Source organism: Zosterops lateralis, assembly GCF_965231275.1.
Source record: "Zosterops lateralis genome assembly, chromosome: 6".
NCBI lineage: Eukaryota > Metazoa > Chordata > Aves > Passeriformes > Zosteropidae > Zosterops > Zosterops lateralis.
The window spans coordinates 34456340-34482534 of record NC_139761.1 but is presented as its reverse complement, the minus strand read 5'-3'; the positions used below and the strand labels follow the sequence as shown (position 1 = coordinate 34482534).

Here is a 26195-nt window from a genome sequence, read left to right as displayed (position 1 = left end):
ATGAGGCTAAGACCTGAACCTTTTTTTCCTTCCAAGAATAAAGCATTTTAGTGCATGGAAATTAGTGGATAGGTAGTCAGACATGCTACACTGGCACTGATTGTTCTGACTTATTCCAGGAGACACATCCAGCTGCTGCATAAATTCCTTCCCCAGGAAGGAGAGAGGAACAGTTGCCTGCTGCAGGCAGCCAGATTCTGGTGTGAGTTTGGGGCATTCTAGCTGATGGAGAAATATGAACCCAAGTACCCTATAAAATGCTCTCAAAGACTGCCATTGATCTTGTTTCAGAAACTAGGAGAATCTATACTTATATGGTCCCTGATTTGTTGTTGTTGGGAACTAGGACAGAAGAAATTCTTTTTGACTTTCTGGTGTGATCAGTTTTGCCTTTAAAAATGCAGCTACAGAGCCTGAAAATACCCCCTCACACACACTACCCCTATGGTAAATTAAATAATTTGTGAGAGGGAATCTGCAGCATGCAGGAAACGAGAACTGGAGTTTAGGTGGAGAATTGAGATGCTCGTTAACCTTTTCTGATGGCTTTTACAAATGAGGATAGACATTAGAAAGGTAGCCCCTACCCAGAGATACATGAATCCTTGCAACAAGTAAACACACACAGTACAGAGAGGCAGAGAAACTGCATAACATTTTTCCCAAGGTTTTACTTGAAACTATTTCCTTTATTTAATTTTTAACTGAGAGGCAGGCTGGCATTCAGTCGCAGCATCTGGTCAATGTACAATGGGATAAACGCTGTGCAGGAGGAAGAAGGGGTTAGCAATAAGTCTGGCTTAGTTTGGGGAGCCAAAATACCAGGTAAGCACCTGCAATCACCTATAGACCAGCAAAAATTGCAAAATTCCCCCCAGGAAGTTAAAGGAGTGTTCTGATTTTTTTAAACTGTATGCAATTACCAGGATGGCAGGAGAGAACAGAAACACACCCTGTGTCTTGTTTTTATGACATTTATTAACGTAGCTATTGGCCTCTCACCCTTTTGGAAAGAAGCTGGCTATCATTTGAAGACTAGCATTTTTCCAACAGCCTCAGAGGACTTCTGTATTGCCAGGGACAATACTCTGCCTTTGCTGAGATAGAATAATAAAACCTGAGCTTTTGCATGTGAGATTCCCCTTGTTCACCCTCCTTTACTGAAGGCCCACAGCTAGAGAGACAGAAATGGAGAAAATAGCAGAGCATCTTAGAACCAACATCAGAAAGACAACAGACAAGAGCTTCTCACTACCTACTGAAGAGGCACTCAGAAGCAGGATTTTAAAGTGCCTCTTTTCCAGGGACACAACAAAGAGAAGCTCTTATGAGTTATCAAGAAAGGCAACATGGCTCTCTTCAGCACTTCCACAAAGAGAATGAGGGACATTCACAGGCTAATACAAATACATTGACTCATGAGGTGACAATAAATCATTCTTTGCCATTACAAACATGCTGAGAGCTCATGCTGAAAACTGCAGCATGCTAATAGAGCTAAAAGGAATTACTTTAATGGCTTTGACTTTAGGAAAAAGGAAGATACAGCCATTTCTGAGTTTTTACCACTTTCTGTTGGCTGGCTTAGCAGGACTGCAGTTCCTGAGAAGGTTGGTTGCCTGCCATCTCTGGTTATCATCCAAAATCCCAGGACAGGAAGCATCCCCATCATTTCAGGGCAGCCGTATCTCCCTGGCTCATGAAATTCCATGATACACTACAGAAGGGTGAAGTTACAATACCATATATAACTACCTTGATTTTGACCACTGCCAGTGCAAGGCACTTAGGCACCGCCCATGAAACATGAATTAATGCAACTCCACAGCACTGCTAGGCCACCTAGCTTTGCTGATGTGCCATGACACCAGCCGTGCCTGCTGGGTCAGCTCAGAGGAGTCTGGGGCTCTCATTGCCCTGCCAGCACAGACTTGCAGTATGCCAGGGGATTGTCCCTCCATTTCTGCCCTATATTGTTTCAAGAGAAGTAAATCAGCCCTTAGATATAAACTTCATTTTTTTGGGCCACTTCTCATTCAGACCATAAAGGAATCAGAAAAACCAACACAGAACATGTTCAGCTGTCCTGTACATTCTCAATTTCCAACGTCTCTTGCTCTAACACCAATCACACTAAAATCCACTGAATTCCAGTGCCTCACTTCAGTGCTGTAGCAGCTTTGTAAGACACAGTAAGAACAGACACTACCAAAATGAAGACAGCCTTCTTAGCCTTCTTATGTTGACTGCATTACACTTCTCTTCCTAATTGTTCCTCTTTAGCACTCTGTGGGGAAACAATCAGTCCTAAAGAATGAACAGTAGGGGAGAAAGCAGGTCTGTGCAAGCTGATTTTCCAAATGTAACCTGCTGTTGCTGGACTGCTTTTGTACACAAGCCAGCGAGTTTAGCTCAATTATGTAGCATAAGCCTACCAATATTCCAACAATGAAGAAAAGCATGGTCTGTCATTAACAGCCTAAGACAGCAAACCAGCTCTCAGCTTTCTTAAAAGTTTGTTGGCATCAAGTATAGTCTTCTCCAAGTAGGTTCTTACTCCTCCTTCTGTACAATGCTCTAAGAGCTCCCTCATAGCAGAACATTTATTTCTTAGGTGGTTTATGCTTGGAGATATGTGTTAAGGTACTACAACTTTTAACAATTCTATCTTCCAGATGGAGGCACATTTCCGCAGAATACCTTCACATCATCTGGTGCCACTGAAGAACATAAAAAGAGGCTGTGAAAAACCATGGACATACACTTTTGTAAGCTGCACTAAATGCCGGATCAGAGAATGACTGCCAAAATATCAAATATGCAGCCTGAATATGCACTGCGCATGCAATCTGTAATGTTTTGCATCCCTCGAGGCCCCTTGTGAGAAAGGAACTGTTAGCTCAGTGAGAAGAAGCAGGGAAGAGGGGGAGGAATATAGGCTAAAGTATACAAGACCAGCAAATGTGAGACATGACTCCCATACAGAACTATGAACAGTGTGCAATCACATTATGCTCCATAGAAGTGTGCAGTCAAAGTATAATACATGCCACTAAATTTTACTAAATGAACTAAAGTCCATTCCTACCAAAGTTGGTCCTTTGCTCCCTTAACACTTGCAGCCCCACTGCACAGGCTGCAATGGATCCACAGAAGTGTTGCAGTGACAAAGAATCCTAATACAAACTACTGCTTGGACAGAAAACAAGGCTGCAAGGCTGCAACCTGAAGTACCCATCAGGTTCCCGTTTGAAGGCTTAGAAAATCTATTATTTTGTACTACAAACTTTATGTAGCAACATCAGCAGCTGAGGCAGAAGGATGGAAGGGCACTAAGACAGCCCATCATCTAGCTGGACTGCAGAGCCTATAAACCAGAGGGACCTATTCCAGGATGAAAGAACACTGATGGACAAGCAAATGCTACAGAGTAAAAAAAATAGATAATTCCAGCTTTCATTCCCAACACACACACAAGGTTTTCATTCCCAACACACACACAAAGTATGTTTGTGTTCAGGATGTCTAAAGGAGTTAAAGTTGTAAGTTTCTATGGCCTGTAAATATTTTGCAAGGATATATATACCTTGCTTGGTGCTGTTGCTGAATGAAGAAGAGATGGAGAGTGACTCACTCGTCCAGTCAAGGCCCATGACAGCACTGATGATATCCACCAAAGTGCCAGCACTACACAGTGGAAAGCAATGAGTTTAACAAACTGAAGTAAAATTCAAAATTGTTCTTGCTCTGCTTCCACTTCTTACTCCCATTTTGTTATTCTTTGCAGTTGCCTAAAGTTAAAGTCTGTAACAGTGGAGCATGGTTTGAATCAGAGGGGATTACTATAATGGAATTGCAAAAGGATCCTGTATTTGCTTTATTGTTCCTCCTTTCCTGTAGCCAAGGAATCAAGAAACCAACAAAAAACTAAGCTGTGTTCAGACTAAACAAAAGGGTACTACACAGTCCAAATTCATTATGGGAAATGCATAAAGCTTATGTCCCCTATTACAGGCCAGTTTCTTTCTCTCTTCAGGCTAAGTTGTATATGAAACATTATTCTGACCACATTTTTTTTTTTTTAATTGTAGGATAAATACTTTAGACAGTTAAAAAATCACCTCTCTTCACTCCTCATTAACTGTTCAAAGACCCTCCTCTTACATGAACTCTTCTGTATCTTTAATTAGGCTAGAACTTCCATTAGAGGACAAAGAGAAGTTGGGATCCAACTTCAATTGAAATGCAAAAGGAGTTGAGCATCAACTTCCCTGCACTGTTTAAAAGTGTCAATCTTTATTAAAACGTGGATTGGCTTCAGAACACCCTGGAGATGTGCTGAGCTGTGCTTGCCTGCTTCAAACTGCTCAACTAGAGCATGAAAAGGAACCTCAGGACCATTTTCTGGAGTACTTTTTGGGGATATTACATAGGGAATAATTGGCAACTTTAAATTAAGGGACTGATAGCTGCTGTGTTACGTGATAAAGGCGGCTGTTGTAAATTGCCCATTTACCTTGAATTCCACAGGGCAGTGATATTTTTGCTGATAATGTAGCAAGCCATAATGCACACAATTTGGCAACTAAAACTCATTTCTGAGTTTTAGTGCATTGGCAAGGACCAAAGAGAATTTCTCAGATAAGAGAAACCCAGGCTGGGATTCCCTTTGATCTAGTTTAGTTTAGGCCCTGTGTAATATGACTATATCAGAATTAGAAAAGAGACTCAAATGTAGTAAAGCTAAGTCTAAATTTTTAAGTGTTGTTCCTATTATATATAGTACTTATGAACAATTTCAACAATGATTTTCTTTCAGTAAGGATACCAAGTACTGGCTAATAAACAAATTCCTTACAAATGTTCCCTTAATTACTTTGAAAACAGAGTAACAAGATGTGCCTTGGAGTTATTGCATAAACTTAAAATTAAGAATGCATTTTACTGGAGATTTTTTGTTTCAAAACTCCAAATGAAGTCTATTTGGCTATTATGTTGTAATATAAACCAGGGCCATGATGAAGGGAAGTTCTCATATCATTCACATTACTGTAAAGCAAGAGTAACTCAATTAAAGTCAATAGCTTTGAACTTCCTTAAACAAGACAAGACCTATAAGGGATTACAAGGTTGTTTTAAGCATGCCCAGTTAAAAAAAAAAAAAAAAAAAAAAAAAAAAAAAAAGGTCTGATCAAGCTTTGCTTACATGGCCTGCAACAATCCAAGCTACTGCCTCACTTTGCTGCTACTAGATTGTTTAGATTGTTTTGGGGGGCAACTAAGCACAGATGTATGTAGTATTTCAAGTGCCAGTCTCTAATTCCTCCTCATGCTTCTCCCTCATCACCCTACTTTCTCCTCTCTCCGCCCCCCCCACCAAAAAAAACCCAGCTAAAATGGATATTAATTGCAAAGACACTCAGAAACACAGAAGTTTTCATTCAAATATCCAGATTCAGACTGAAGGCAGTAGGATAATCTAATCTGATTTCCTGTATATCATACCCACAGAATGTGAATCAAATTATTCTTGGGACTATAACTCAGGTTTGACTAAAAGAAGTCTTTCTGAAACACATCAGCCTAAGATGAAAGCCTTAGAGAGAAGGAATCAGTCACATCCCCCATGACTTCACTCTGGCTTAGAACTGCCCTCGCTTTAAAGAAATTTTGATCACAAATTTGTTTATATTGAGTTAATCATGTTCTTCCCTGCTAGACTTAAAAGCCTGCAGAGCCTTTATCCCTGTAGAGATACTCAGATTTTACAAAATCAACTTCTAACCTTTTTTTTTTCTTTCAATGCCCTAAGGAAGTCTGAGCTCCTTAAGACTCTCACTGTTAAGCATTTTTAGTCCTTGACACTTTGGAAAAGGCTCTTCTCTGCCTTTGCTCCTTTATTTTAATATTGATACAAAAGATGCATACTGTATGCCTGTATCATCTCTCTGCTGCCACAGAGAAACAGGAATACTTCATACATGTAGCTCCCCTCTTTGTTTAAAATATATAGAACAATATACAGTTTACATGGGGGTACAGCTGGCTGTTTACCTGGCCTGCCTCCTGCATCAGGCATAAGCTTTGCTGGGGATATGTTAAAAATTTAGCTTGGATAATGGGATGCATTTGCCCAAAATCTAAAAAAGGCCCAGAAGCATGAAATGCTGAACACTGAAAGGAGCAAAAAGAGGAAGGCTACAGTGTGTGTTTGAATACAGAACCTGTTCTGCCATCACGATGGCATCAAGATGAAGAAGAGTCTGCAAAAGTGACACTTGCCTCACAAACAAGAAAACTGACATTAAAACTGACATGACTGACATTAAGAAATATCAGATAGCCAGATATCTAGCTTTTCTTTACAACATGAGCTTCTCAGCAGATCTGGGCCAGAGAGATACAGGATAAACACTGTTATAAATACAGTTATTTTGTTAGTTGTTAAGGCTGAAAATTAATTAAGCATTTAACTAACCCAATAGCTAAAATATTCCTTCATCTTGGAAAAGAGGTTTCATTGACAGTGCCAAAGTCAACTTAGACCACCTAGACAATTTCAGATATACATAGAATCATAAAATCATTAATTGGAAGAGACTTCCCATAGAATTGGAAAAGACCTCCAAGATTATCAAGCCTACCTGTCAACCCACCATGTTCACCACTAAACCAGGTCTTCGAGTTCCACATCTGCATGTTTTTTGAACACTTCCAAGGATGGTGATTCTACCACTTCTCTGGGCAGTCTGTTACTATGCCTGATAACCATTTCTGTGGAAAAGTTTTCCCTAATATCTAACCTAAATCTACCTTGGCACAACTTGAGGCCATTTCCTTTCATCCTGTCACTTGTTACCTGGGAGAAGAGACCAACTTCCACCTCACTAGAGCCTTCTTTCAGGTGGTTGTAGGGAGAAATAAGGTCTCCCCTGAGCTTCCTTTTTTCCCAGGCTAAATACCCCCAGCTCCTTCAGGTGCTCCTCATAGGACTTACTCTCCAGACCCTTCATCTGCTCCACCTGCCCCTCTCTAGACCCACTCCAGCCCTCAGTGTCTTCCTTGTACAGATGGGCCCAGACAGAACACAGGATTTGAGGTGTGCCCTCATCAGTGCTGAGTGCAGGGGGACAATCACTGCCCTGGTTCTGCTGGCCACACCATTGCTGATACAGGCCAGGATGCCATTGGCCTTCTTGGCCACCTGGGCACACACTGGATCATGTTCAGCTGCTGTAGACTAGCACCCCCAGGTCCTTTCCTGCGGGGCAGCCACTCATTCCCCAGCCTGTAGCACTGCATGGGGCTGTTGTGACTCAAGTGTGGGATCTGGCACTTCACTCTACTGAACCTCATACAATGGCCTTGGCCCATTGATCCAGCCTGTCCAGATCCCTCTTGCCCTTCCACAGGTCAAGGCTCTCACACAACATGGTGTCATTTGCAAACTTGATAAAGGACACTCAATCCCCTGTCCAGGTTGTTGAAGATGATATTAATTAAACAGGGCTGGCTCCAGTACTGAGCCCTGGGGAACACCACTTGTGACTAGCAGCCAGCCACTGTCTGAGTCTCAAGAATACACCTGTTCACACCAGCAGAACTCAGGATATTCCTCACCCTGGGATTCTTGGAAAGCAGGATTCACTGCACAGAGACACCTTCCCAAGTGCACAAACCCATATGAAATATGTATTGATAAAATTTTGATATAAATATCAAAAATTCTCTGAAATGACTTTTTAAAAAACATGGTCCCATCATGGCCTGTTGGGTTGGAAAAGCTTGACACATGTTCTTTGGGGTACACACTTAGTCTAGCTGAGGCTTATGGAAAATTAAGCTAGAGCAGTTATCTGAATTTAATCATGGCTCTGGGCAAGCAGAGTATTTGGGTGGTAGCAGTCTTTTGCCTTACCAAGGACAGCTTGCTAAAAGATTTAATTTTCCCCTCGCAATTGGGCTGCTGACATTGGAGTGAAAAATAAATCAATGTGACGACTGTGTGAAGAGCTGGGCAGTGAAAAATTCCACCAGAAAGGCCTCTATTGAAAGCTGAGAAATACACAAAGCTTGGGGAACATTAAGAAGCAAGCCTGCTGGTTTATAGAAGTGCAGTGGGGGCATACATCTCTGGTCTCTACAACATTGGTTTATATTAAGCTTTATTTTAAGAGTGATGATTACATTGGCTGTGTTTCAGTCTCAGTGCCAAAGATGCCAAATAAATATCAAATACTCTCCAGGGCTTCCCACCACTCCTACCCACTGCATTTGAACCATGCAAATTAGACAGAATTGACATTGGAATGCTTAAGTCTGGGAGAGAACTATGTATTTCCCATCCTTGGGGCATTTTTCATCCTGTTTATATGAATACAGACATGCCAGGCATATAGTGCTAATTCAAAGGGTTACAGAATATTCAGCATGCAGGCACACATACAAGTCACTGGCCTGATTTGTAAGGTCTACATGAGAAGTTAAAACTGTAGGAATTCACAAGTAGTCCATACTGAAGCCAAGGGACACAGCCATGCCACTCAGGACCTTGAATAGTCTTGAATAGTTAAAAGATGGCACTGATTCCTTCTCCATCATGGAAGAGGAAAGCAGGGGATCAACATTACTGTCAACACAGTGGAGGAATACCCATAGAAGTAACGTATGTGCACAGGCATTTCCATCTCCAGACCCCTGTGAACACGAGCACATCAGTCATTGTGCCATCCCTGCAAGCTGCCCCAGCACTGACTCCTTTTATAGTCAGGCAAATCCAGAACCACAGAAGCCTTGCTTAGCTGAGGCACTGTAGCACTTTTTTAATCCATCGCGGTTCATTTGCAATGGCCTGTCCCGAGGTAGTGCAGCAGGGATCTGCTGTTATCAAGCAGGAGGGGGAGACACAACCTCAGCTTTCCTCCAGTTCCCCAGGAACACAGACTTCAGCCCACCTCTTGCAACAGGCCTGACCTGTTGCTCCTTCCAAAAGGGGTGAACACATAGCTGGTCAGAAGGGAGGGCCATGAAAAACAGCTCCTCTCCTCATCAGCAGGCTGGCTGCAGCTTCACAGCAAAGCCACAGTGCCGGTCCTGCCAAGAATTTGGTTCACATTCTTCACTCCCTGTGGTAGCCACTAGGCCACACGGTCTCCTTCAATCCATTTGCATTTTATTAGGTCTTTTCATGCATCAAGGGACAAAAGAACAAGCCACTTCCTCCCACTGAGCTCTCATTTCACACTTCAAATGGGCTATACTAACCTTTATGGTGGAGCAGCTGCCAGGGAGGAGGGGTGGGAGGAGGCAAGCAGCACTAGGATGACAGGACAAAGCAGCCTCAGATCCTCTCCCAGCAACCCAGAGGAACCCAAATCAGTCAGAGCAACACCTTTCCCGCCTGTCCCCACCTCAGGGGCACCCAGAGCTCTGCAGCCACCTGGGTGGCATTCAGCTGTGCTTTCTGGACTCACCTCCCACCCCCAGTAGGTGCTGCTGAGTTAATAGCCTGTACCATGTCCGTAGTCAGAGCATCAAGTAAGCTGGTAATAAATTCAACTTTCTTCCCTTCTGGGCAGCCTGCAGAAAGAAAAGAGGAGGTTTAATGCAAGAACACACAGGCTTAGTCTCCTACCCCAATTCAGCAAGGATCAGTCAGAACCTCCTTTGTTTTTAAGACAGCAACAACCATCAACACAGCCCCTAAGGAAAGGCAGAAGAATCCCTCAGTGGGTTTCTCTGCATGGCAATTTGTCCTGCAGCTTCTGTCCAGGCACATGCAGGGTCATCAACAATATCTGGCAGGAAGACTGTGTGGTTAGCTTTATGGTCTCACCCAGTTCTCTACCAGCAAAACCGCAGGGATGCGCTGGAAGTGCCTGGCAGGCAAGAGTTCCCATGGTGACACTTGCAGAGAAGTTTACAAAACAATTCATTACCTCCTGGATCATCTTCTGAGGGAAATGTGGCTGATCTGAGGCCTTAATTGACAGATTAAAGTATCCCAGAGCACAAGGCAAGGTCTGCTGCTTGCACTCTCCTCTTCAGGCACAGAAAGCATTGTCTGCCAGCACCTACCACAATAATTCATTGTTCGCAGATCGCTCTACGCAGGAAATACGTCAAACTGAGTTGGTATGTGGTAGTCATCCCCAGCCACTGCTGGCTTAAGCAGGACAAAGTGGGTTGAAGATGAGCTTGGTAACCATTTCCATTACTTAGTGCTGAGGCCATCTAGTTCCCCACTATCATAACCACAGACTGACAGAGCCTCCTATCCTAAACATTGGCAGACTGTTACAATGAAACTCTCCATCTTCTCACCTTTAAAAGGCAATCTATACAGTTTCCTTGTTGTCTAAAGTAAGCTTCATTTACTACCCCATTAACATTGTGACAACTGTTCTAGCCTGGAACAAGCTAAGGAACAAGGAACCAAGAACAGGTGTGCTTAACTTCAAAACACTACCATCAAAACTGTTGTCCAAAACCCATCACCTCCCATCCAATTGTGTTCTCTTGAAGTGACAGAGAGCCATCACCACATCCCTCACCTCCTTCGCCAAACCACCATGCACAACCAATTATTCAGCTGATTAGGGCAGCATATGTCAGCAAACAGCATCCCACAGCAACACAGAGCAATGTCAACACTTTCTGCTTTTCTTAAACAAGCAAAGAAGAATACATACCACAAACAGAGCACCGGAAACTTACTGTAATCCCTTGACAGCTGAAAGCAGCTTGCAAATTGATCTGACAAAAGTCCCTCCTTTGCAGTATTACAGGCTCTGTCCTCTGCAATTGCTAACCAACACTCCCTAGTCTGTCTCCATATAATGCACACTACACACATGAACACTCCTCAGCACTCATTTGGCATATGGTCCAGAAAATGTCAGCATTGTAATGGGTAAGCTGCTACTGCAGCCAGAGTAGACCACTTGTAGTGGTGTGTTTTAGTTTTATCAGTTCTTTGTATGTATTTGTTCCTTGTTTTATACTGTATTATGTAAGTTGTAATGGTTTGTTCTTTGTAGCCCCCTGAGTCTCCCCCATGGTTTACCCCAGTGACCATTACCCGTCAATCATTTGTTTTGTAACCCCTGGGTCCTGTCTGTCACTTCGAGGCCTCACCCTGGGTCTAGAAAGTTCCAGTGAGGCCGTCAAGTGATTGGACAGGAACCCAACTGTTCCTTCCTTCCTTCCCCCTCCTTGATTTGTCCCTCAGTTTGTCTATCTCATGCAGAGTCACTCCTTATCCTCACCTGACTGGTTCCTCGCTGTACCCTTCCCCTTACTCCTCCCCCAGTTAAAAGTTGCTGTATCGGGGTGATGTGTGCTCTGCCAGGCAGATCACTCAGGAGCTAAGGTGTGCTCTTGCGAGGCACCAATAAACTTCTGCAGCTGACCCCTTGACATAGTCCTTCCTTATCTCCTCATCATTGCTCATGCTGCACAGGAAAGAACCCACAGGGTTGGCTGGGTATCTCAGCGGACTGAACCGCTGATAAGTTCCCGTGGACACCACGACCACTGAAACCACTCACTTAAAGGAGCTTTTTGTTGAGGTAATGAAAAGGCTGAAAAACTATTTGCTAGAAGTCATCTCCCTGGGCTCTCGGCATCTCACCATCTGCAGGAATCAGCAGTTTGACATTTGCTATGTACAAGCAACATTTTCCTTCCTTCTTTTTTACTTTTGGCCACAGTCATGACAGGTTGTGAAGAGAGTATGTGTAGGTGTGCAAGGATTTGAACTTATGTCTTTTCCACCTGGGCCTCTGCAGGGTCTCTTCACACAGGCCAAGAAGCACACTGCCTGCAGCACTGAGAGTCTAAAGAATGGGCAAACCTCTACAGGAGGAATAAAGTAAGGGGTCCTCCTGACAGAACTGAGTGCAAATGATGCAATCAGTCTTAAATTAAAGCAGAAACCTTTCTTGACATTCAGTTCTGCTAAGAAATGAGAGCAGGAAGAAAAAAAATTAAAAAGAAACATTCTCTCTCACCCCCTGCAGTTCTGGCTCATTAGTACATTTTTGCATACAAGAGCAGCTAATCAAACAAACCTCAAGACTGCATAAGTTCATGTAGCACAGAATTTCTCAAGTAAGACAAACCAGGACCAGATCCTCTGTCTCCCCATCGCTCCATGGACAGGGGTATTTTCAGTGATAGGAGTCATAGAATCATAGAATGTGGCTAGGGTTGAAAGGGACCTTAAAGATCATCCAGTTCCAGCCCTCTTGCTAGGAGAAGGATGCCATTCACTAGGATCAGGCTGCTCAGGATCCCATCCAAACTGGCCTTGAGCACTTCCAGGGATGGGGCATTCAAAACCTTTCTGAGCAACAATCATACCAACCAATGCAGCCAAACACAGAGCTTGAAGTTTATACAGGCACAGAAAACTGGCTTGAGCTGAGAGGGCAACTCTCTTGGAGTTTGATATTGGGACCAGACCTCTAAGCTACAGAACATCCTGTGTCCTCTTCTGCATCAAGTAGTTCCTGTCCCCTTGTCTGGCTTCAGTGGAGAAGGGAAGGGAGAAGGGAAACAAAACCAGTCTGTCTTCTTGAGATCAGAAATAGAATCTCAAAGAAAAAGGCAAAGAGCAAAGGATTTTCAAAGAGGATTTCTGGAGAGATAGGGGAGAAGTGCAAAGATAGGTGGTAAAGGAATGGGAAAGGGGGATAGGGAATCAAGGAAGTAAGGTTATTCTGTTTTAGTGTGATTTCCTAAGGAAATGAGCCTTAATGTAATCCATTTAGCAGGCTTCCCTCCCCTTACCCCACAATGTAACATTTGACCCAACTATTCAAATTTCCTTTGAATGTGAAAGGGAGGCAATAGAAAAATTTTATATGACTCATAAAAATGAGGAGCTGCATGGAAGAGAGCCCTGCTGAGGGCAGAGCTGCTATGCAGAAAGGTCTGGGGTCTGAAGTCAGGAGCCAGCAGGATAAAAATTAGGAGACACACAAGGCAGATCTGGAACAAATCTCATTTCCTTTGCTAACCTGCTCAGGAACAACTCACTCCATGCTACTCACAGAATGTTAAGCTGATGCAGAGTCACCAGCTATTTCTGCAGAATTAATGGTGTCCACCACTCCCTCATGGTGCAGAGGGACCCATTGTAGCTTGTGTTTTCAAGCAGTCCTCACCCAGAGGAGCAATGGTTGACCTGTCAGTGAAGGCCCCTCACTCTGCTCCTTAGAAGGGAGCCAGAAGGTTAAAACAGAGCATAGGCTGGTGGGATAGCATTTTTAAGAGCTGCACCAACACCAATGCCCAGCACGTGTTCCTAGCAGAAAAAAAGGTAGGCAAACAGCAAATTATGCTTGTCACTCTGTTAAGAGGGAAAAGCAGAATATAAAGCAAAGAGCAGTGGGAAATAAAACGTATCCCAAGGAGAAAATAAGGAATAAAGTCCAGCTAAGTGAGAAGCCACCATTAGGTAAGAGACCTTAGTACACTGTGAGTGCTGTCCTGTCTGGTCCATGCAGTCAGTGTAAAGGAGCAAATCAGTCCACTGACAATTGGCAATTGTGTCTCCTTTTGTGACTCAGGGAACACCAAGCTGCTGAAAAGCCCCACTAAACACAAAGAATCTTGTCTTGGTCAGGCTTTAAGGAATATTTAATGTTGAGACCATTCTTCCCCCAGGGTATCTCCAGGCATCCCTGTGTCTCTCCTGAAAATTCTAATCCCAGAAATGTTTTCAAAGGGCAGACAGGCAATAAACACACCCAGAACACACCCAGCCTTTTCCAGTTCACTGCTGAAACTGGAGGTGATCTTAAAAAAACCCACAGAATAAACCACATAGTAAAGCATGCAATGTGAGGAAAATGCCCAAACTCCTCAACAATATTCTTGGCTTCTTAAGAGGCCCAAGGTGAGACAAGTTAAGAAGGCAGAGACAGGATCTTGTTCCTCTAACCTGGAAGTTCTCTGTCCTTGAAGGGATCATCAATCTCTGTGCTCTTTGATCTGGCATCGCTTTCACACACTGGGGTCTCATACCTGAAAAAGGAGAACAGCAGAAGCTAAACTATGTAACACAGGTTTAGTGTCATCACATGGTCACTAATCACATTCTATTCTGAGCTGGAAGGAACCAGCAAGGATCATTGAGTCCAACTTTTAAGTGAGTGGCCCATATAGGGACCAAATCCACAACCAGGGCATTATTAGCACTATGCTTTGACCAGCTGAGCTAATCTCGGGGTCAATGGGTTGTGCCTTGTGTGCTTACTGCAGGGGAAACCAATAAACCTCCAGAAGAAATAGCACTCTCAAGCATCTGTTTATGGACAGTCAGCAACAGCAGCACAAGTAGAAAGAGAAGGAAGAATGTACTTTGAAGTCTAGTACCAGCTATCAACTGAAACCCACAAACAACACAGGGCCTTCTTCCACTTAAAAGATTCCTCAGGTAGTTTCAAGATAGAAAGTAACTGGGAAAAAAAAATTGATCTCTGGTTTAAAATCTACCCATGTACAACAAGCAGTCTTCTAACTCCCTACAGGTCAAGATTCAAGCGGCTGCAAGATGGAAGTATAAAGCAGATAAAGCAACAAAGACACTTACCTTTTCACTGCTCATGCCCATGATCTATATTCTTAAGCAAAGCCCCCATTCCTCTGACCTCACGAAAGCAAGCCAGAGGAGAAAAAGGCTGCTTTGCATGAATACTTATCACAGAGAAAAATATGGCCCGTAATGTCCACCAACTCCTATAGAAAGGGAGTTGCATAGTAACACTCAACAGGAAACATAACATACAGCATTGCTTGCTCTAGGGAAAGCAGTGTAGAGCTGACTGCTCTAGAGTGAGGACCTGAGTTCATATTGCAGTAGTATTTTTACATCTCATCTTCTCCAGCCAGGCACCTTCCCAGGCCTGCCTATAGCTCTCACCGAGTGGAAGTACCAGGCAGGGGACGTCCCGTGTCCACCAGGACACACCAGCAGTACCCAGTGGACTGGTGGCATTGCACTGGTTTGTAGAGTCCTCCAGGAGCACACTCAGGGATGACGATTCCCTCCCGGGGGTTCTGCCTGGCCTCCTCCAAGGCGCTCTGCCTCTCCTGGTCACAGGAGTGAACTTTTTCTGGAAGACAGAAGGGAGGATGGAGGGGGTAGAAAAAGAATCACATCGATATCACTCTCCTCAGGTCAGCAGGATATGGGTATCCTTCACACCAAAAGTCCTTTGTTTCTGTTTCCTTCTCATCAAACGTCAGTGCACCTACATCCTCAGGGGCTGAGGGACTTCTGGGTTGAGAGCTTTCTCCTACATTTAGCTGTGACACAAGATTATGGACTATAGACATTGACTGCCAGGTGCTCAGGATGCCAGAAACAGCAGGGAAAACTCTTCTTCATCACTTGGGTTTTGGAAATGAACTACCAGGTAAAAATAATTCACTATTAATGCAGCCATGAGGTAAGCATTTCCCAGATTATGTTTTTGCAAGCTGAGAGATCCTAAACTGTGAGTTGTATTTTCCAGTTAAACAAAGGAGGCAAACACCCTGCCCTGCCCCTCTGTCTCTTTCTCCAGACTGCAAAACACTCTGCTTTCTCAACAGCACCTCTCCAACATGATCTCAAGAGGAGCAGGCTATGTTTTAACACAGCCTTACCCAGTGCGGACAGCAACTGCACACACCTCAGCAGGGAACAGAACAGGATATCCCATTCGACCCCCACTGCCATCACCTCTCCAGCACTCTCCACTGCTGCCCTCACCTGGAAAACAACTTTCTACTGAGCAGCAGGTAAGGCCCTGTCCCTTAAAAACCTATTACACAGGAAAGGCTATTTCCAAAGGTATTGTCAAAGAGAACAGTAGTGGCCTGCACCAAAGAACAGGAAGAAGCCCAGAAGTGGTTCCTGCAGCCAGCCTGGCACACAGAGCCCAAGCACTGCCCACAAAGGAGTGCTGGGTGCATGGACAGTGCCAGGCCGCTGCCTCTCACATGGACCAGCCATCTAGGGGGGAGGAGAAGCACAGAGTACCTGCAAGATGGTAAGACTTATTTGTCTCAATGGCCAGAAATTCTCAATTATAACTCCTCAAGTATTCTGGCCCTTTGACAAGTAGAAAAATTATTTCAACTTTGTAAACTATTGAAAGTATCACAGTGAGGAAAAGAAAGCAGTCAAGACAGCTGAAAACCCATCTAAGTCTAGGGTAACAAAATACAACAATCTAACTCCTAACTTTTATCCTTAGGAGAGTGATGAAAAACAGAAGCAGGAAAACCAGCTGTCTTTCCATAGCCTTTCTCTCCCCTGAAGTTTACTGTGTTTTTAATTTTATTTTTATAAATAGGCCAGAATACCTGTAATTCCTTGCCACAGCCAAGAGCCACCTCAAGCCTTCAATACATAAAATGCTTCCACTGACCAGAAATGACACCATAGGTTCCCCTCCAAATCTGTAGATGTTTACATCAACAGCCAGAAGACACAGCAAAACCTCAGCATCCTGCTCCTGGGACTGGCTCAGCACACAACTAACACATGCCCAGGTTCCTTGTATTTTGCCTACCTGTTGGTACACTATTAGTTATATCTTGTATTTTGGTGATAAATTATGTTGTAGAGAGTAAGTTTTGTTCCATATTTGGGGAACAGAAGGGGTGCTGATTCACAGCTTGGGAACAGCAGATGCATCAAGAAACTCCAGCAGGTCTGCAAAGCATCACCTGAGTACAGCATGCCTGGGTACCACAAGCATTTTAACTGGTTTCCAGTTGAACTGTAGCAGCTGAAAGAGTCTCAGAGACCCCAAAACTCTTACTCTCCTCAGCATTTCAGATCACTGAAAGGCACCTGAACTTTGCCACAGACAAACCTACACAATAGAAACACAGAATAAAAACTTTTAAGTGTTGATAAGTCTGACTCAAGCAGAGAGAAACTTGACCGTGAAGGAGCAGGAGGGGATAAAGTCAACAAAACTGAAAGGGAACTCAAACCTCAGCTGATATTCAAGCTGGCTTCACTTTGCTGACAGATTTCACATCTGAAAAAGGAAAAGGAGAAGGAAAAAAAAAAGAAAAAAAAAAAAGAGGAAAAAAAAAAAAAAAAAAGAAAAAAAGTAGAAAGGAAAAAAACTTCTGTTCCCAAGATGTACATGGATAGAAAAGTCATCAAGCCAGGGCTCCCTAACAAACCACTTACATCAAAGGGCTCCACTTACCCAGTCTGCTGAAGGCAATTCACCTCTTGGCCATCAGGTGAGGCAAATCACTCAGGCAGTTTGAGGGAAGCAAAAGAGCAGGGGCAAACTTCTCTATCATCATTATATTATAAGCAAAAGGAATAAAAGCTTCTGCTAAAGAGAACTACATTCCAGGAATTTTTCAATCTAAATCCCAAAAGCTTCCTGAGTGCACAAAGTCAAACCAAGATTTCTCAAGTCCTCTGAGTCTTGCAAAACTCTCAGTAAAATTACTCTGAAAAAAAGTAAAGTGTGTTTTCTTTGTGTGTTAAAACGAAGAAATATGCCACTTTTATTGAAATCAAGAGAAAAAAAAGAATTAATTTCTTTAATGAATTAGTATCTTATTTTACATACATTTGAAGTTAGGTATGCAAATTACAGAATAAATCTACATATTTACACATTTATGCTATGCCATAAAGAAATGGAAAAAATTCTCTGCACATATTAACAGAAATTTGTGGGAATTGAATAGTCATATTTACTACCAGAATAAGTAAGTAATTGGTAATTGTTTCTGTTAGAAGGCTGTTTAAAGGCTGAGCAAAACAAATTTTACAGGCTTTGTTCAGATATCAGATAGATGTAACAATGCAAACTCTGCCTTTGTCACCGGCATTCAACAGCCCATCATTAGCAATGACAGCAGTACAACCGAAACCACAGGGAGATCACACTTTACTCAGTTCTAACGTACATCGAGACGTAGCTGCTATGGAAGTTCCTCCCTGCTTTACAGATTCCTACTTTGTCTCATTTACATGCTGAAGAGTTCTCATTTACATGGCACAGTTCTTTTCTGAACCCCTTCCAGATCCACCATGCCTTCTCTGAGCTGAAGGAGATCAGAACAGCAAACACATTGACTCTGACAACAGCCTTGTGGAAATTTCCTTCAGTGACATCTGTCTACTAAGCAGAATGTATTAACTAGCACTAGTCCCTGAAGAGACTCTTTCCTCCAGGCTACCATTCTAACAGCTCTTAATTCCCTTAAAAAAAATAAACATCGATATTAACAGTTGGGTATTCAAAAGCCAGCAAAATCAGCTGGGAAATCCATACCATAAGCTTCCCTAGTTGGGGACTTGGCATGAACTGTATGCAGTGTCACCATAAAAGATTGTCTCATGGGTAACAAAAGGACCATCAAATGTTATCCCAGCTCCAGGACACTGAAGCCCTCCTGTTCCAGTCAAACTGCTTACTGGAAACTTTGCTGTTGTTGCCAAGGCCAGGTTAATGGAGAATAGTGAAAGCCTATGGCAAAGCTAGAAAGTTTAATGCCAGGTATGAAATTAAGCTGTCATCTTAGAAACCAGCATACATTTATTATACATGCAGGGTACTTAAAAGCCTATTCCCTGTTAATGGGAGTTGCAGGCACAGAAAGAAAGGTTTTCCTTCTTTTCCTAAACTAAACTTTTCTTAGAGAAAAAACATTTAAGACAGCAAGTCATGGGACACAGTCTTCCCAGAACAAACAACAAGCAATAACATTATACCCATTTATTTATTTATTTTAATAGTCTACTGTTTTCTGCCATCTCTGCTTTGACTTGACCATCAGCAAAGAAACCAAGTAACATTTGCCAGCTTGCTGCTGCTGGGGAGTGAAACCTTTGTGAGACAGCAAATCTAGATTACAGAAAACCAAATTACAGAAAAAAAACCCCAGGGAATGCATACAGACACAACGAGAAGAGTCATTGGCAGATATATCCATTTTACCTCAACTGCTCATCTCTAAAATGCTGTTTGTTCCTTCTTACTCTTGACTGCTTCTACCACTCATTAAAACATATTTTTAAACTAGTGTCTCTGAAGCCATGAGCTAAGGTAGGAAAACAGGGCTTGGACATCTGCAGTTGCACATTATTTATGCAACAATTTTCCCCTAGTAATGGCCTTCTGAGGAATACATGGTCAGATTCATATAAAGGCCTCTCCTCTCTGGTCCCTTAAGTACACACATGCAAACATACCTGTGTGCTTGCACAATAAAAATAAAAATGATGGATGAAGTAAAGGACTCGTCTGACTGTCTAATAAACTACATGGTTATTAAAGAGATGGGGAGCTTGTTCACCCCACAAAGCTGAGAAGAGAGGGCGTCTAGTAGCATCTAGCCAAAGGTTTGTGCTTAACAGTTCTCATGTTCATCTTGCAGGGCTATGTGTAGCCACTGGGGATGAGGCAGCCTCCCCCAGCTGCTCTCCTGACACAGAACAACTCTCATTGCCACCAGAGCCAAAGCACCAAGCATTATTCACCGTGGCTGTAAAAATGCTGTGGATGATTATGGTGAGACATAGGAAACATATGCCATCCAACCACAGCAGATTATTTTTTGATCTTTGCTCTTCTGCACCCAAACCTTTTCTTATTAAAAGAAGAGGGATACTGTGGCATCAAAACCAACCACCTTGGAGAGATTCCTACACTCTCAAGAGACAGGATTCTTTCTTCCAAATCAGGCAGAAGAGAGGGTCTAACCTCCATCTATGTTTCTGCCCAGCCTCAATGAACCCATGAGAACAGACTAACCCCAGAGCTACAGGCTGTACCAGGCAGGGCAGATTTCCTTCTCTTTCTCTCTCTCTCCCTCATTTCTTTTGACCAGAAATTCTGTCTGGACCAGCAAAACTTTTCCCATGGAATTCCCACAAAAAGCTTCAGTTTCAATGAACAAGCATTCATCACAAGGGGAGGAAAAGGTCTTTTACCAAAGAATTCTTGACCAATCCCCATTGTTAGTGCTGCAACAGGGACCTAATTTCAAAAAAACATTAAAAAAAAACCAAAAACAAACACATCTCCCCCAAAGTTTTTTTGTTCAACTTTCCTCTCAGTGAGACATTAGTGCAGACAGAACAAAGGGGGAGCAGCATGGATATCTAGTGCCAAGTTCCTACTGATCTCCTGTGCCAACTCAAACATGAGGACTATCTTTGTGCCTCAGTTTTCCTTTCAGTGAGGAAAAGTGTTTGCCTGTATCCCAAGGGAGCTTAATTCAGACAGAATCAATTTCTCTGTGTCTTTACACTGCTGTGGCAGAGAACAAGAGCTTTAAACTGGTTATTTTACCATAGCATGTACATCAGCTTAAAGCTGCTTTTACATTGCATAAGGAAGCCCTAATGTGAACAGAACCCAGGTCCACCCCAGGAGAACAGGTACCTCATCCTAGGACAGAGTTTACAAAAGCTGTGGGCAGAAGGCAAGTTCAGCACAGGTTACATCAGTAGCCTAAATCTGCATCCTTTCCTCCTCAGACGGGAAAGAGCATTTGAAAAGTCTTAAGTATGCACATGCACACTTAAGTGCTGGCAGACTAGAAAAGCACAGAGTAAATAGGCCCTTACTGCCTGTCCCCTGAGCAGGGCTGTGGGTGGAGGGAGAGAAACAACCCCTTCTGTGTTTACTGGGAGCACAATAACAGCTGAGCAAATACGGCTCATGGGGATAGCATAAATCTCTCCACACCTCTGTTAGTCATCAGTACTGATACCCACTCCACCCTGTTCTGTCTGGGATCGTGGTCCCTCCAGAGTTTTCTGGCTAACATGAAGGTAAAAAGAAAAACAAACGCTGCAGGTGTTCCCATACTATACCAGTTGAACAGTCTTTGCTTTACCTTGGTACTCACTCAATTTCATTTCTCAAGGCATAGGCTACAGAGGAAGCAGATGTTACTACATGTTCCAGTGCTGAACAAGTACAATGCAAAGGTTTAACAGGTGGGTTATAATTTTCAAAAATGCATTATTCCAAGCGGCTCATTAAACTTCAGCTATCCAGGAACACATGCTTCCCCTGCCATTTTCCTTCTGCTCTAAGAGATAAGGCTGCACTGCATTCCCACCAGTGTTATACGATGAGAAGCCTATTCAATATCTACCCTCTAGCTTGAAATAAGGAGGACTAGCTGAAGGAAGCACCATCTCATGGATTAGACCAAACTTAGTGAGGGACTTTCTGATACAAAACTTATGCTCATTTTGCAGAACCTGTGGGCATTGTGTCCTGCCCAGCTAAGAATAGAGTGTGCTCCACAGGGTTCCCAACCCACACAGGAATAAAGATCCACACCTGCACATCTTGAAACCTGTCAGTTGAAAGCTACCTGTCCTTGCAATTCTAACTGAACTGCCTTTCAGGCAGGCCTTGGACTCTTTGTACCATCCCATCTCACAAGCAGTCAGTCACATAGTCCTTAGCCTTCCTACAGCTATAGCCAGACTAGCTAAAACATAGCAGAAAAAGAAAAATGCCTTTTTTATGGCTGTGGTACATCAACCTGGAAAAAACTCTGCAAATATTTTCACATTAACATACAATGCATTAGAGCTCTGAATAAAGTCTGGTTCATTAGAGGATATTTTAAGTTGTGTCATTCTTGTAACCAAATGAGGAAAATGCAAGCTACATACAATTACTATGAGATAATTACCTAACACAGCAGGTTAAGAAAAAAGATGCTCTCCAAGACAGCAGATCTTAAAAGTTCTCTATTTTGAAAGTGACCGTGAGACTTGTACCAAATTAAATGACCACTCTGGCCAATGGAACAGAGCATCCAATTTACAGACTGAACTTCAGGAAAGATTTCAAAGTCACATTGATAAATGCTTTTAAATCAGTGTAATCACAACTTACAAGTATAAACCATAACAACCAGGAAGGAGAAACCCAGCACATGGGGAGGAAATACTGACGAGACAGCGAGACTTGGAAAAAACAGTCAGCAGCTTAGGCAGATCACAAAAAAAGTCTGCAACTTCATGGTATTGCAAACAACAACAAAAAATCAAAACAGGTAAATCCAGCTGTGGAATGTAATGATGTGGGCTTCACATAAGGAATGGGCACTAAGTACTGATGATCCTTTAAATCAGCCCTGTGTACAAGCACTGGGCACTGCACTTTGAGGGACAGAAGGACTGTTTGGCAAGAGGGTATGAGAGAGCAAGGGGAACAGGCAAAGGTCTATGAAACTTGACCTATGAGAAACAGCTAAAAGAATTCAATTTGTTTAGTCTAGGGATGATATTCAGTCTTCTGAGACATAAAAGCTGTCCTATTAAAAAAAAAAAAAAAAAAAAAAAAAAGATAGCCATAGATTTTTTTTTCCTTTCCCATGTGTTGTTCAAGTAGCAGACAGCTTACTTGGAGAAAGGAGATTTAGATTTGGTATAAAAAAGCCCTGGTGATTAACATGTTCACTAACTGGAAGAGGCAGTGGGATCTCTGTCGTGACATTAGGAACAGGTTACGTGTGTCAGAGCTGCTATTGATTTGATATGATCCTGGCTTAAAACAGGGAGGAAAAAACATGTGAATGTCTTTAGGTCTTTTTTGCTCTCCACACACAGGCTGAGAAGCTCCAGCAGATCCTCAATGATTGAGGCAACCTCTTTGCTAACACAGACTAAAATCTTGAAGATATTTTATCTGGTGTAAGTTTCCAGATTCTGGGGTCTGATCACCTCTAATGCACCTGGCCTCCATATCCTTTATGACAGCTGCACCTGTGCAGTACCTTCACAATGACAACAGCTTCCATAGTCTGAGCAGAGAAAGTTTGGCATCAAAATGCAGCCTCTTCGCTTCTTGACATCAGGATGGCTCCTCAGCAGTAGAAAAATCTTTCAACCTTAGACACTGCCTTTGTCATTTTGAGACAAAGCTACACAGTCTATGTTTTTTCTTCACTTATGCCTCTTTTCCATTTCACATAGTTTCTAAGCGCTGTGAGCTTGTGGCATACCCAACTTTGACATAAGCCACCTGTCTCTGAACACATTCATTTTCCCTATACTCCTTTTTCACTGCACTCTTTCCACACTGGGGAATTCTGTTCAATAAAACAAAAAACAATAGGTCTCCACTGGAGCCTTAGCACTATTGGGAAACTTTTCACTTCCACACCTGTTTTTAATAGTCCTTGGAACAACTAGTACAGCAATTATTGGAGAACTTGCCTACCTCTTCTAGCTAGAGTATACAAGGACACTATTTTTACAGTATTGTTACTCTGCAATTATAGGACACCAAACCAAGTCTTTGAAAGCTGTCACATGCAGGTAAAACGTGGTTCAGACTGGTCTTCCTACCTACAGCAACATTATATTTAATGCTACTACTGGTGAGGCACAGAAGGCAAGAGAGACAGGTTTATAGTGTGATGCACCTTTTCATGTAGTGACAGATGAGCTTTTTCCTGTAATATTTCACACTTTACAAGGAGGCAGAGGGAATTACCTCTGACAGGAAGCTAGCATTCATTTTCGGATATTTACCTAGACTCAGCTGTCTCTGCATAGAATATCTGGGCTTTGGACGTTCAATGGCATAACATGGGATTCAGACATCAGCCATGGGACAGAGAAACTGCTCCCACTTTGTCAGTGTCATGAGATGGATGTACAACAGACACCCCCATGCAGGGGCAGGGTTTTCCAAAGCTCTGGAATACAGCTTTTCTTCTTCACAGCTTTATGCTGTACTCGGCAATATTCATGGCCTTCTTGGACAGCTCTGTGAGCAGCAGATGCTCATAGGGAGACACCGACCTGCGTTTTGAACACTTTTTTTTCTTCACTTGTCTTTTGCAAATTACTTGCAAGCCCCAGGGCTTTTGATTTCAGGAGAAGCCTACTAGGTCTAAAATTTTCCTAGAGGTTACCTAGGAGCTAGTAATGACAGTTGCTTTGAAACAGCTCCTCCTTAATTGTGGTAGCTCAGAAATGTGATGAATTTGACAGGAACATTTCAAGAGAAGTGGGAAGGTGAGTCAATATGTGCAGCCTTTCTGCAGGCATCAACATACATTCAAATGGATGTTTGAAGTGCAGATCCACAAATGAGCCTGTGCCGAACGCTGCTACTACAAACAGCAAGGAGCACTGTGCTGCCAAGGAACTACTTCAGCAAATCAATGCAGTTCCTTCAATCTGAACCAGCTTCTGATAAAAAGCAAAACAAACTCCACAAAATCGACCACTCTCAGTTTTGTCCTGTATGTCCAGGTAATGCCTGGTGCTGGAGCTTATTTCCTTTCCCTACCTCACCAAATCTCCCTTGGTTTTAAATGCGGGGTTGTTTTCTATTTCCCCTTTTACCCCAGCTTCTTATATCTTTGCTCCTTTCTTCTACTGCTCCTTTTCCACTTGCTTTAACTGGCAGCTGCAGAGTAGTAGTTATGACTCCACATCTAAAGTAATTTGTTTTCTTTCTTTGGGGGATAAGGAGGGGGGAGTGACTGAATTCTTTGGGAATGATTTACCGCACAGCTCTCAGGGGGAGGTTCATTTATTTGCCTAGCTGCATATGGTTTAACACCTATGGTTGCATGCTGATTATTATACAATGTTATTTTTCCCACTTGTATACTTTGCACCTTTTCATAGAGCAGATTAACTGGTCTCCAATGGCATGTTATTTATGACTTTGTTTGCTGGCTGTCTGGAAGGGTCCTGGTCCTAGATGCTTCCATTCCCCCTGCTTCTGCTCTCTCCTCCATACTCCCTTCTTCACCACACACACCTGTCAGACTGAGACCGTGGGAGAATCACCCTTGGGCATCACACATATCATCCTTCTCAGAACTTCCAGGAGGGAAGAAGAGACAGAGGCCTCCCAAGCAGCAGCCAAGACAGGAAAGAATGCCTGCACCACAGATGGAGCCAGAGGGAAGGGAGGGATAATAAGTAAAGAAGAAACATCACATTTTGGCTTGCAAGGAAGCAGGAACTCAGCAAATAAGAGCATATATACTTGTTGTGAAAATGTAATGAAATTAGTAAGTTTTCATTTCATACTCAACAGGAGCTTCTCTTGAAATTTCATTATTTGATATCGAGCCAGAATCTAAACTAAAATTAATTCAAAACAAAACCAAAACGAATCCTCACAAAAAGAAGGGTTGGGAGGACTAATACAAAGGCCTAAAGATAAATAGTTGTGCCAGATGGAACAATAGTCACAGACTTTTAGCCCAATAGTTCTGACAGGTTAGAGGAGCACTTTGCTGGGAGGTACTGGCTCAAGATGCAGGAAAAGAACCAAGGAGGATACATTAATAGAGGACAGTAGAAAAGACAAAAAATTTCTGACACACTGGTTCCCTCCCATGAACTCTTGTTCTTGACAGCATCAATGACACTTTTTTTTTCTCTTCAGCTAGGGAGAAATTCAAAAGCCTTTAACTAATCCCAGGTGTTTTGCCCAGAGGAGACAGAAGCACAAAGTATCTACCAAGGAGGATTGTAGTCAGTATTAGAATGTCATCCATAGGCACCAAAATTTTCCAATTCAAATGCCACCATAACATCTTATTCAGACATCCCTAAAGCACAATTATTCCTGACAGCCCCATTAAAACCAACCTACTTTCCTGACAAAGTGATAGCTATCTCCTTTTCTCAGTATCCTGACACTGATCAGTCACAAATCTTGGAGAAGAGGCTACAATCCTGTATTAGACATTTGGACAGCAACGTTAACAGAACTGGCATTGAGAGAGAGACAGTTTCAAACTAACACAAATAGTTTAGTAACAGTGGAAAATAGGAAAAAAACAGCAGAAGAAGCAGAAGTCCATAGTCTCATTTCTTTAAATTACAAGGTCAAAAGTGTTGTGCCCCAAGAGTAGGACAAGACACCTAAGGAATAAGGCTGAGAAGACAGGATAGAGACAGGTGTGGAATTAACCCTGTTAATAACATTGTTTTGCTTTTCAAGAACTTCATCTGAATCTACCTATGGCTCCCTGTTCTCTGCAGCATTCCACATTTCCAAGGCATGAAGAAATTTCCTCCAATTCCACATAACTGTACATTCAACACATAGATGCAAGGTCTCCTCACTCTGGAAAATAATATAAGCATTCAAGCTCTTTGTGTTTATCCTCACTCCTGAAAAGGAAACTCCTAATAAAGAATTAAA

General features: G+C 42.7%; 1 protein-coding gene across 1 annotated transcript in view; it reads right to left on the bottom strand.

Moving 5' to 3' along the window:
• SMOC1 (SPARC related modular calcium binding 1) overlaps positions 1 to 26195 on the bottom strand; it is a gene marked incomplete at its 5' end in the record, with an annotated part of 130680 nt that overhangs the window by 12528 nt on the left and 91957 nt on the right. The window contains 3 exons of the mRNA XM_083862605.1: positions 9474 to 9579; positions 13949 to 14031; positions 14930 to 15122. Of these exons, the coding sequence (XP_083718731.1) occupies positions 9474 to 9579; positions 13949 to 14031; positions 14930 to 15122 (382 nt within the window). The remainder of the gene's footprint in view (positions 1 to 9473; positions 9580 to 13948; positions 14032 to 14929; positions 15123 to 26195) is intronic.